Below are 12,426 nucleotides of genomic sequence, written 5' to 3'. Positions count from 1 at the left end.
GTACACTACCCATTTGCCTGGCTTAAATATCAGATTACCAAGTCAAATAAGATTCTTAGTTGAAAGATGCCATCTTCATCTTTGAGTTACCCAGAGTTCAATAGAATGTGATTACCTCCTCCTCTCCCCTTCAATCCACACTTACCACTCACCAAGATTAGTCACCATAGAACTAATGAGAATGGTTTTGACTTTTTGGTTCAGGGTCAGCAAGTACTTCTTCAAACAAAATATGGCGAGCAATATTACTCACCACAAGAATGTAAGGATGCATATTTAACATCTGCCAAATTACAAGATTTAAATACATTGTATTCTCTGACATTTCTGAGAAAAACATTTATCCGTTTAATATTGCAATGAAACCAAATAGCATGTGATCCTTCCACTCTCACCTGTATGATTTTAGATAATACGACCTAATAAAATGACAATCATAGACAGCTTCTTCTCAACAGAAGAATTGGCTGGTCAAGAATCTACTATCAACTCTTGCCATTTGTGCAATCGAGGATATTAGATTTCAATGATTCATCCGTGGTAGGAAGGTAGTTAAATAATTAAATAATGTGAAGCCAGTAGCATCAGCGGATTTCTCAATCATGAAGTGTTGTCAAATAGCAGTGTGATTAATCACAAATATTGTATATTTGCTCTTAAGTTCTGCTAATATTCTTCTGAAAAATTGGAAATCTCCTCATGTTCAGTTGAGTCATATCGATCATTAGTATTTAGCTGGTTGAGGCTTTCAAATATTCAACAGATGTTTAGGATTAACGTACACTTTTATACTCAGAAATAGGAACCCTTGATTTCTGCTGATTGACAACTGTTTCACAGTGTACAGATTTCAGTATATTAAGAGGATTGTCAGCAGCCTTTGATTCATAGTTCTGCCTATGAAGTTCTCTGTCCAAAGGATTTTCTTTTATTCTCGTCAATCATAGGATTTTTTTCATACAATATTATAACAATTACTCAGATATCAAATTTGAAATTACCAAGATGACTGTTGTGCTATATAATCTCTTGTCATTTCTGATTCAAATGAGTCAACTGTTATGCATCTTCTATAGTCAGCATATCATCACATAATGATAATATGCATGCTCATAAATGCCCCACTATTCTAGGTCATCTTCCACAGACATTTGCTGTTGGCGTCAACCACTTGGGTGTGCATAAGAGTCATTAATTTTGTTACTAAAGAACAAAAACACAACTTGCTAGAAAAGCTCAGAAGGTCTGGCAGCACCGGGGGTCTAAGGAAGGGTCTTTGGACCCAATACATTAACTTTGATTTCTCTGCACAGGTGCTGAGCTTTTCCAGCACGTTTTGTTTTTGTTTCTGATTCACAGCATCCACAGTTCTTTTGGTTTTTAAACTATGACGGAATGGTTATTTTGGACTTTTACACACTCTGAAAATGTCCAACTTCCTTACAAAACTTGCATTGGCATGATAAAGCTTTAGAGTCTTCGTATATTTTTTAAAGTGGAGATAAATAGATTCTTGATAAGTGAAGGGGTGAAAGAATATCGGGGTAGGCAAGAATGTGAACTAATCAGATCAGCTATGATCTAACTCAACGCTTGAGCAAATTCGAAGAGGCAAGTTGCCTTCTACTATTCACAATTTGCGGATTCATATGGATATTGTTTTTGACTTTATAAAGCTCTGGTTAGGCCCCATTTGGAGTACTGTGTCCAGTTTTGGTCCCCACACCTCAGGAAGGACATACTGGCACTAGAACGTGTCCAGCGGAGATTCACACGGATGATCCCTGGAATGACAGGTCTAGCATATGAGGAACGGCTGAGGATACTGGGATTGTATTTGTTGGAGTTTAGAAGATTAAGGGGAGACTTAATAGAGACGTACAAAATAATACATGGCTTGGAAAAGGTGGATGCTAGGAAAGTTTCCGTTAGACGAGGAGACTAGGACCCGTGGACACAGCCTTAGAATTAGAGGGGGTCATTTCAGAACAGAAATGCGGAGACATTTCTTCAGCCAGAGAGTGGTGGGCCTGTGGAATTCATTGCCACGGAGTGCAGTGGAAGCCGGGACGCTAAATGTCTTCAAGGCCGAGATTGATAGATTCTTGTTGTCTAGAGGAATTAAGGGCTACGGGGAGAACGCTGGTAAGTGGAGCTGAAATGCGCATCAGCCATGATTGAATGGCGGAGTGGACTCGATGGGCCGAATGGCCTTACTTCCACTCCTATGTCTTATGGTCTTATGATTTTTTAATTAACTCCATACCTGAAACACCAAAGAATTTAAAGATTATCTTTTGCAATGGTCTTCCATGTGATATTTTGCTGATAGAGTCATAGAGTCCATGTAGTATAAAAGCAAGCCATTTGGCTCAGCGAGTCTATAGCACCTCTATAATGAACACCCCACCTAAATCCACATCCTACCCTATTCCCTAACCATGCATTTCCCATGGCTAATCCACCTAACCTACACATTCCTGGACACTACAGGAAATTTAGTATGGCCCATCCACCTAACCTGCACATATTTGGACTTGAGAGGGGAAACTGGAACACCCAGAGGAAACCCACACAGACACAGGGAGAATGTGCAAAATCCACACAGTCACCCCGAGACTGGAATCGAATCCAGGTACCTGGGCAGCAGTGCTAATCACTTAGCCACCATGCGTTAGAGTTGCTGAAGTCTGATGAGCTTCTTAAGCTAAGTTTGTTTTCTGTTCCCATTACTCTCTCATGCTATGTTTGGACTTGGCCAACTCAATAGTTCTTTGTAACGTGTAATCGTGTTTTCATTACAACATATCAGAAAGACATGAATCAAATATTCTTCTGACAAATCTGTCTCAAAGTAGTTCTGATTATGAAGTACTATAATCAAAATTCTAACAATGCTTAAATATCATTTAAAAAGCTCTCAACAGGCTCTTCAAAAAGCTGTATTATTTGACTCAATCTTGCACTCTCCATTACATAAATCGTATTTGCTATAAAGCGATTGTTAAATTCTCTTACAGTAGTCATAGAGATGAACAGCATGGAAACAGACCCTCTGGTCTAACTTGCCCATGTTGACCAGATATCCCAACCCAATTTGGTCCCACCTGCCGGTACCTGGCCCATATCTCTCTAAACCCTTCCTGTTCATATGCCCATCCAGATGCCTTATAAATGTTGCAATTATACTAGCCTCCACCACTTCCTCTGGCAGCTCATTCCACACACGTACCACCCCCTGGAGGAAAAGGTACCCCTTAGTTTTCTTTTACATCTTTCCCCTCTCACCCTAAACCTATGCCCTCTAGTTCTGGACTCCCCCACCCCAGGGAAAAACTTTGTTTATTTATCCTATCCATGCCCCTCATGATTTTAGAAACCTCTATAAAGTCACCCCTCAGCCTCTGAAGTTCCAGGGAAAACAGCCCTAGCCTATTTAACCTCTCCCTATAGCTCAAATCCTCCAACCCTGGCAACATCCTAGTAAATCTTTTCTGAACTCTTTCAAGTTAGGAAGGAGACCAGAATTGCATGCAATATTCCAACAGTGGCCTAACCAATGCATCAAAGGTATCAGTGTCTTCTCTTACATTCAGATGTTTTAAAAGATGATCTGCGACTGGACCTACAAATACGTTCACTTCTTTTCTTGACTTCTTCGGTTATTACAATGAAATTCTATATCACATGAACTCTTTTCTGTCTCACTCAGTTGAATACCCTGTCTCAATGACTTGCGTTTTTAAAACGACTTGGAAATCTGTTATCTTTCTCTTACATTTAACTAGCTTTGTTTCTGTAATTTAAATGATTCACCTGAAAGCTGTCGCAGAAATTTTAGATTCATTTTGTAGATGCAGCTGATTTACTGTTCAGTTTTTCAAATTGTACAATCATTTGTTTCTGTTAAATATTGAATCAGCAAGCTTAAGTGTTTGTAATTGTTTTCTAATTATCAAAGAATTAAAATGAATTGTTCACAAAGCCCTGTCATTAAAAAGCTTTGCTATTTGAATGAAGAATTCATTATTTCTATCATCCATCCTATTTTTTATTTCCAGCTTAAGTTTGGTTAAAATTGAAAGCCTCACACTTTTGAGAATTATCCTATTTCTGCTGAATTTTTGTCAAGCATTTAAAAGATTATTGAAATGCTTCAATACGAACAAATAATGGACTTCTTATTTCATTCAAAAATGGCAGAAAGTCTGTAAATTTACACTGTTATCCTCCTCTTGTCTGGTTTTCATGCCCGTTTAACTATTTCTCCTTCTTGTCAATTCATAAAAATGGTGTGGCATGAAAATATGTCTGAAATAAATATTTCCAGTTGAGCAATTAAAATCTGTTTCTCTCTTCAAATTATTGTTTTTAATAAATGGTATTTGATTTTATCATTCTCATTCGTCAAATAATAATTTTAGGCCTACCTATAGCAAATGAACTGCAATGATTCAAGAAGGCAGCTCAGCATCACCTTCTCAAGAGCAAGTAGGGAATGAAACACAATTGCTGGCCAGCCAGTGTCACCAACATCCCTGAACGTTAATTCTTAATGTGTGTCCTTTTCTCCAAATGCTATTTTTCTAGCTTTTCCCAAATTTAAAGTATTCTAGCAATTTTAATTTGTTAAATACAGCAAGTAAAGCATTCTTTTGCCACTGTATCCTACAATTTATCCTTAAATGCAAATACTGCCACTTTTTTTTGCACAATTTTCTTTGGTTCCATCCTAAATCACCAATGCATTTTCACGCATTCACTAAAGGACTTAATTCACATCAGGTATCCTACATCAACTGCTGTATCCAAGTTTATGATTCAGATATTTTCCCTTGTAGCTCTGGTAAGACTCTATTCAAGTTTCTTCCAATATTTTTCAATGTTTATAGATATTTTAAGATTTTACAAGCAGGCTTAATACTGCTATTGGTGCTGCTGCTCCCCTCATGGACACTGGCAGATTCTGTGTGTTTTTGAACTGAATATCTAAAATCACATTCAGTTTTCTGACTGGAATCTTTTCTTCTTTATTTTTCTTAAAAGACTGTGGCTTTCATAAAACTGAAGATTTCTTCAGGCAGTGCCTATTGCTGCCACCATATTACATTTGGCAAAATCTTCATCATTGTCAACATCTTATAATACAATATTCTAAACTATCTGCAATGCCTTTGGTAAGTACACTACCACAAATCCTTCTATTGGCATTAATCTAAGCTACTGATAATAGGAGGGGAAAGATGCCCCATGAACCATATAGTAGGCTCAAGCTTCAAGGACAGTAATAATTTATAATAACGTTTGTTATTATTAAATTATATTACATCTCAGGTACATATGGTTTCTTGCAAGACATTCAGTGCAAGTTACTGCTTTTGAAACATCTGGTACACAGACACTGATTAGACATTGGCAAGCTACTCTCAGGAAGATCCCTTATATTACGATTGGCAGGGTTTAATCTTATGATGTCAATTAACTCTTTCCAGTACTAACTGTCTTATACAATATTCTCAATCACTGTCTAGTTGGATGGCACTCGATTCATCCGACTGCATTATTATGTAACCAGTCATTAACCTGCATTGGTTAAATTTCTAATTCCTGCTTTGTTTATTCTGATATTACAGAAGGATATACATTGGTCTCCCTCCACTTTGGAGCAAAGTATTGCCACTTGACAACAGACAATAAACTAATGATAACCAATCCTATCTTACTATCACTTCTTGCAATTTTTCCAGTGTCTATAAATTGTTACAATGCTTGTCCATCATTTAAGAACTGAATGAGCAAAAATTTCCCCTGATGAAATAATAGAATGATCAAAACCCACATATACATTCCCTAGCTGATGGCATTATCCCTTTCTCTAACAAATGCCTGCAATTAAACAATATGGTTTGCAATCTTATTGCCGTATTTGACATCTGAGAAGAGCTACAGGCTGTAAGTCTGTGTCTTATTTCTGCCATCAATCAATCCTTTAAATCACTGTGACGGTATTCTTCCTCAGGAGGCTAAGGAAATTCAGCATGCCATATGGACCCTCACCAACGTCTGCAGATGCACCACAGGAAGTATTCTATCTGGGTGCATCATGACTTTGTATGACAACTGCTCTGCCCAGATCCGTAAGAAATTACTTAAAAGTTATGGAAACTGTCCAGACCATCATGTAAACCAACCTCCCATCCATGGAATCCAACTACACTTTTGGTTGCTACAGAAAGACAGCCATCAAAGATACCTACCACCCCCGTTCTACTCTCTTCCAACCTCTTCCATCAGGCAGAAGACACAAATGCCTAAACATGTGTACCAACAGGTTCAAGAACAGCTTCATCCCTGCTGTTACTAGACTGCAGAAAGGACCTTTCTAATTTCAAATCAATATTAATCTGCTTTTGTCCACCTCCTGTATAGGTGTAACCTAGTTTGGAGAAAGTGAGGACTGCAGATGCTGGAGATCAGAGCTGAAAATATGTTGCTGGAAAAGTGCAGCAGGTCAAGCAGCATCCAAGGAGCAGGAGAATCGATGTTTCGGGCATGAGCCCTTCTTCAGGAAACGTCGATTCTCCTGCTCATTGGATGCTGCTTGACCTGCTGCGCTTTTCCAGCAACACATTTTCAGCTCTAACCTAGTATGGAGAAAGTATATGGAAAGAAACCTTGTGTGCCTCGCTCTGTTTAAACACTCCAGGATCTGCTTGTACTGTCCAGCTTTCACTGTACTCAGATTCATGCGACAACAATAAATCAAAACAGTATTTTCAAATGACTTCAGCCACTACTGTGGTAACTTCCATTTTATTTCATGTTTTTTATATAACAAAATTAGGTTTCAATAGCTTGATATGAAGACTGAGAGAGCCTTATCACTTGTAATGGAGAAATCAGCGACTATAAACGTCTACAAACTATCCTTAACATTTAAAAACTACACGTATTATATAAATAGTTTCTAACAAATAATAAAATTTTACATGGGTCATCACTATGACAGCAATAGTAAAGAGAGCACTGAAGATCTAAATTCCTGATGAATTTGGGACTTGTTTTACAACTCATAGTAACAACTGGTTTTCAGCGCGTGATCGGCCCAATACAGAAGGGAAATGAAAATTTATTAACTGGGCAACTTCAACATTAATCAAACATATTTATCTGACAATCACCAAGATGAATCAAGTGCGTTGAAATATGGATAAAATCTTTCGCAAGAACGTCAGCTCCTGATCGGATAGAAAGTTTGCTCACACTAAAGTTTGGATCCAGGGGAATTCCTCAAGTGGCAGCTCCAGCTCCAGGCCCGACTCTATTTACACTTGGCAATTTCAACTGGTTTCACCGACCCGCCTCCGAGAAACCTCGCTGCCGTTACCCCGCGGCAGCTCAGCTGGATACAGCCGCCGCTCCGAGACTTTCCTTGTGTTCCCCCTGACCTTGGCCCTGAGCCCTCTCCCCAGAGCCCGGCCCCGGCTCAACTCTCCGGCCTCACCTGCCCGAGCGGAAATGACATAACAACCAGAACACTCACCTGAGACAGGAACACCGCCCCCCCGGGAATACAGGCCCCCAACCGGGAATACCCCTACTTGGGAATACACCACTACACCCCAACTCTCACCCGGGAATACACACACCCCCAACCTTCACCCCCCCCCCCCCCCCCCCCGCCCCCGGGAATACATCGCCCCCACCTCACTGCCCCCCTACCCGGGGAATACACCTCCACTCCCCCCAGGAATACGCCACCCCACTCACCCACCCCTCTGCCGCCAGGAGTACACTATCCCCCCCACCCCAGGAATACACACCCACCCTAATTTCCCCACCACCCCCCCCTCCCCTGAATTACACCCCCCAACCCTCATTGCCCCCTCCCCTGGAAATACACCCCCCCAAACCTTATCGAATACCCCTCACGAGGAATACACGCCCCCAAACCACACTGCCCACCCCATCCCAGAATAGACACACACACACCCCCAAGAATACACCACCCACCCTCATCGCCCCCGGAAATACACCTGGACCCCAGGAATACATCCCTCCACATCGGGACAACTCGCCAGGTATTCCCCCACTCCACCCCAAGATAGCTCCCTGAATATTCCCCTCCTCACCCCACCCCGAGACAGCTCCCCGGGTATCCCCCTCCTCTCCTCACCTCACCGCACCACACCCCGGGACAGCTCCCCTGGAATCCACCCTTCCCCGGGACAGTTCCCCCGGGTATCCACCCCTCCCTGGGACAGTTTCCCCCGGGTAACCACCCCTCCCCGGGACAGTTCCCCCGGGTATCCACCCCTCCCCGGGACAGTTTCCCCCGGGTATCCACCCCTCCCCGGGACAGTCCCCCTCGGGTATCCACCCCTCCCCGGGACAGTTCCCCCCCCGGGTATCCACTCCTCCCCGGGACAGTTCCCCCCCCGGGTATCCACCGCTCCCTGGGACAGTCCCCCCCTCCCCGGGTATCCACCCCTCCCTGGGACAGTCCCCCCCTCCCCGGGTATCCACCCCTCCCTGGGACAGTCCCCCCCTCCCCGGGTATCCACCCCTCCCTGGGACAGTCCCCCCCTCCCCGGGTATCCACCCCTCCCTGGGACAGTCCCCCCCTCCCCGGGTATCCACCCCTCCCCGGGACAGTCCCCCCGCCCCGGGTATCCACCCCTCCCCGGGACAGTTCCCCTGGGTATACACCCCACCCCAAGAGGGCACCCTGGGTAACCCCCACCACACCGCACCCCACCCCACCCCACACCGAGACAGCTCCCTGGGTATTTCCCATCCCACCCCACCCCACCCCCACCCCAAGAGGGCTCCCCGGGTATCCCCACCCCGAGACAGCTCCCTGGGTATCCCGCACCTCACCCCGAGACAGCTCCCAGGGGATCCCCCACCACACCCCACCGGACCCCGAGACAGCTCCCAGGGTATCCCCCACCACACCCCACCGAACCCCAAGACAACTCCCTGGGTAACCCCCACCTCACTTCACCCTACCTCACCCCAACACGAGGGAGCTCCCTGGGTTTTCTCCCCACATCATAAAAGCTCCCTAGGCATCCACCCCATCTCGGGACAGCTCCCTTGGCATCCACCCCATCCCGGATGACAGCTCACTGGGTATTCACCCCACCACACTCCACTCCACCCCGGGACAGTTCCCCAGGTATCTGCCCCACCCCCACGATGACACGACCCAACCCAGGTATCCATCCCGTCTGGGACAGCTCCCCGGTCATCCGACCCTACCCTGGGACAGCTCCCTGGTCATCCGCCCCTACCCCGGGACAGCTCCCCGGTCATCCGCCCCTACCCCGGGACAGCTCCCCGGTCATCCGCCCCTACCCCGGGACAGCTCCCTGGTCATCCACCCCATCCCGGGACAGCTCCCCGGGTATCCATCCCACCTCACCTCACCTCACCTCACCTCACCCCACCCCAGCTCCCTGGGTATCCACCCCACCCCGGGACAGCTCCCCGGGTATCCACCCCACCCCACCCCACCCCACCCCGGGACAGCTCCCCGGGTATCCACCCCACCCCACCCCACCCCAGCACAGCTCCCCGGGTATCCACCCCACTCCACTCCGGGACAGCTCCCCAGTTATCCACCCCACCCCATCCCGGGACAGCTCCCCGGCTATTCACCGCTCCCTGGGTCAGCTCCCGCTATGCACTCTACGCCAGTCAACTCCCGGGTATCCATCCCACCCTGGGCCCCCACCCCGGGACAGCTTCCCGGATATCCACTCCACTCCACCCCACCCCTATCCCAGGACAGCTCCCCAGGTATCCACCTCTACCTACCGGGTATCCAAGTAACCCCTGCACCACCCCCTTCCTCCGGATGACTTTCCCCGCCCCCCGATGACACCCCCCCCACGATGACAGCCCCCCCCATGACACCCCCCCCCCCCGATGACACCACCCCCCCGATGACTCTCTTCCCCCCCCATGACTCTCTTCCTCCCCCCCCATGACTCTCTTCCTCCCCCCGATGACTCTCTTCCCCCCCCCGATGACTCTCTTCCCCCCCCCGATGACTCTCTCCCCCCCCCCGATGACTCTCTCTCCCCCCCCCCCGATGACTCTCTTCCCCCCCCGATGACTCTCTCTCCCCCCCCCGATGACTCTCTCTCCCCCCCCCCGATGACTCTCTCTCCCCCCCCCCCCGATGACTCTCTCCCCCCCCATGACTCTCTCTCCCCCCCCCCGATGACTCTCTCTCCCCCCCCCGATGACTCTCTCTCCCCCCCGATGACTCTCTCTCCCCCCCCCCGATGACTCTCTCTCCCCCCCCCCGACTCTCTCTCCCCCCCCCCGACTCTCTCTCCCCCCCCCCCGATGACTCTCTCTCCCCCCCGCGATGACTCACTCTCCCCCCCCCCCGATGACTCTCTCTCCCCCCCGATGACTCTCTCTCCCCCCCCCCGATGACTCTCTCTCCCCCCCCCCGATGACTCCCTCTCCCCCCCCCCGATGACTCTCTCTCCCCCCCCCCCGATGACTCTCTCTCCCCCCCCCCCCCCCCGATGACTCTCTCTCCCCCCCCCCGACTCTCTCTCCCCCCCCCCGACTCTCTCTCCCCCCCCCCGATGACTCTCTCTCCCCCCCGATGACTCACTCTCCCCCCCCCCGATGACTCTCTCTCCCCCCCGATGACTCCCTCTCCCCCCCCCCGATGACTCTCTCTCCCCCCCCCCCGATGACTCCCTCTCCCCCCCCCCCCGATGACTCTCTCTCCCCCCCCCCCCGATGACTCTCTCCCCCCCCCCCCCCGATGACTCTCTCTCTCCCCCCCGATGACTCTCTCTCCCCCCCCGATGACTCTCCCCCCCCCCCCCCCGATGACTCTCCCCACCCCCCCCCGATGACTCTCCCCCCCCCCCGATGACTCTCCCCCCCCCCCCCAATGACTCTCCCCCCCCCCCCCCGATGACTCTCCCCCCCCCCCCCCCCGATGACTCTCCCCCCCGATGACTCTCCCCCCCCCCCCCCCCGAGAAAACAGACAGAACGTCCCTCTGGCTACTGCACCCACACACTGTCAATAACTGAACTGCACTTGCACTTTAAAGATACTCCACCTCGGAAAGTGTACTCTCTCTGGAACTCTTCCCCTGTCAGCCTCAGCCTGGAAATGACTGCAATCCCCCTGGGACTCAAACGTAGCCGAGGAGAACCCATCACACTTCGAACTGAACCGCCCTCCCCCTCCGGATTGCTTTACATCCAGGTCTGTATACTGCCCAGCCAGAACTGACTGGCTGTCGTCTCCTCCTACCCCCTACCCCAAACTCCCCTCAGCCCCAATACCTCTCCAATTCCCCGTAACTATGAAGGCTGATTGTTTAGTTTTGGCTGCCAGTGTTATGTTTGCATGTGTGTACTGTACTGGAGCAGGAGGTCTGGGAGACCATAGAACAGTACAGCACTGCCTTGTATTTGTATATCTATGATACTTGATAGAATTCTGTTGGTTTCAGTCCTATGTATTTCAAACTATATTTGAATGCAAATTGTAACAGTGTCGGGTTTATTTTGCAGCTTATGTTTCAGAGTATGACTTGGTGCATTTTCTCAGTCAGTGTTGTGTCCGACTCCCTTCCCGTTTGACCCAGCAACAGTGACACGTGATCAGATTCCAAGATGGCGCTGCCCAGGGAGCGGTGGCAGTTATGGCTCTGTGTCCTGTTCTTTTGCCTTTGTTTTATAAACGCTGCTCTGGTTGACGTTGATAAATGCGACGAACTGCGACTCGGGCAATATCCTTTACTTCGTGTCATTCGTCGTTCGATAAATTGGTCGGTTAAAACAGCCAAAAATATTTGAGCATCTGTGCCTTTTCTTCCCTAATGGCGGACGGTTTAGGGCTGGTGTCACTTTTAAAACGATCGCATTAGGAGTGAGGATTCAGGGTCAACGCTGCAGGGCCATTAGTAGTGAGTTTCATGCATTTACCAAAGCAATTTACAATTGTGTTAAATTGTCACTAAAGCAACAAAAAGAGTATGAACCGTTCTAATAGAACTCATACGTTGTCTACGTGATCAGAGTGCAGTAATCCTGATTCTGTATGCGTTTATCTATAATAGTTAATGTATATAGATAACAATATCTTTTATTGTCAACTATACATTACCGACAAGTGTTGGGAGAGAGTAAAATTTAACATAATTTCTACTGGCAGTTATTTGCAATACAATTGCTATGTGACTAGTTTGGCTTACACCATTAGCATTGTGGATACACTTGTCATAATAACGCAACTTTTTCATAAAACTTTACTGGAAATATATGATCTTAATTTTTTTGATAATTATTGACTTTTAATATTAATATTGAGCAATAAATATAGATAAACCGGTCAAGTTGTGTGTAAAAATTTAGTAGCTTGGGTGCCGATTGTCAT

The 12,426-nt window shown here is 47.3% G+C and overlaps 2 protein-coding genes across 7 annotated transcripts in view; one reads left to right on the top strand and one right to left on the bottom strand.

The window, feature by feature from the left end:
- patj (PATJ crumbs cell polarity complex component) overlaps positions 1-11,190 on the bottom strand; it is a 390,366-nt gene extending 379,176 nt beyond the window's left edge. For 4 of the 5 annotated variants that reach the window (XM_072574240.1, XM_072574242.1, XM_072574243.1 and 1 more), the window contains exon 1: positions 7,264-7,550. The gene's annotated coding sequence lies outside the window, so the exon portion shown is untranslated. Of the gene's footprint in view, positions 1-7,263; positions 7,551-11,101 lie in introns of those variants that run through there. The other variant, XM_072574241.1, reaches the window with a different exon arrangement.
- tm2d1 (TM2 domain containing 1) overlaps positions 11,092-12,426 on the top strand; it is a 115,460-nt gene continuing 114,125 nt past the window's right edge. For both annotated transcript variants that reach the window (XM_072574246.1, XM_072574245.1), the window contains exons 1-2: positions 11,092-11,250; positions 11,562-11,782. In XM_072574246.1, coding sequence (XP_072430347.1) covers positions 11,664-11,782 — 119 coding nt within the window. In that variant the 5' untranslated portion in view covers positions 11,092-11,250; positions 11,562-11,663. The remainder of the gene's footprint in view (positions 11,251-11,561; positions 11,783-12,426) is intronic.

This window comes from Chiloscyllium punctatum, chromosome 7, assembly GCF_047496795.1.
Source record: "Chiloscyllium punctatum isolate Juve2018m chromosome 7, sChiPun1.3, whole genome shotgun sequence".
Classification (NCBI taxonomy): domain Eukaryota; kingdom Metazoa; phylum Chordata; class Chondrichthyes; order Orectolobiformes; family Hemiscylliidae; genus Chiloscyllium; species Chiloscyllium punctatum.
The sequence above is the reverse complement of the archived record's forward strand: the minus strand, read 5'-3'. Positions and strand labels throughout refer to the sequence as shown.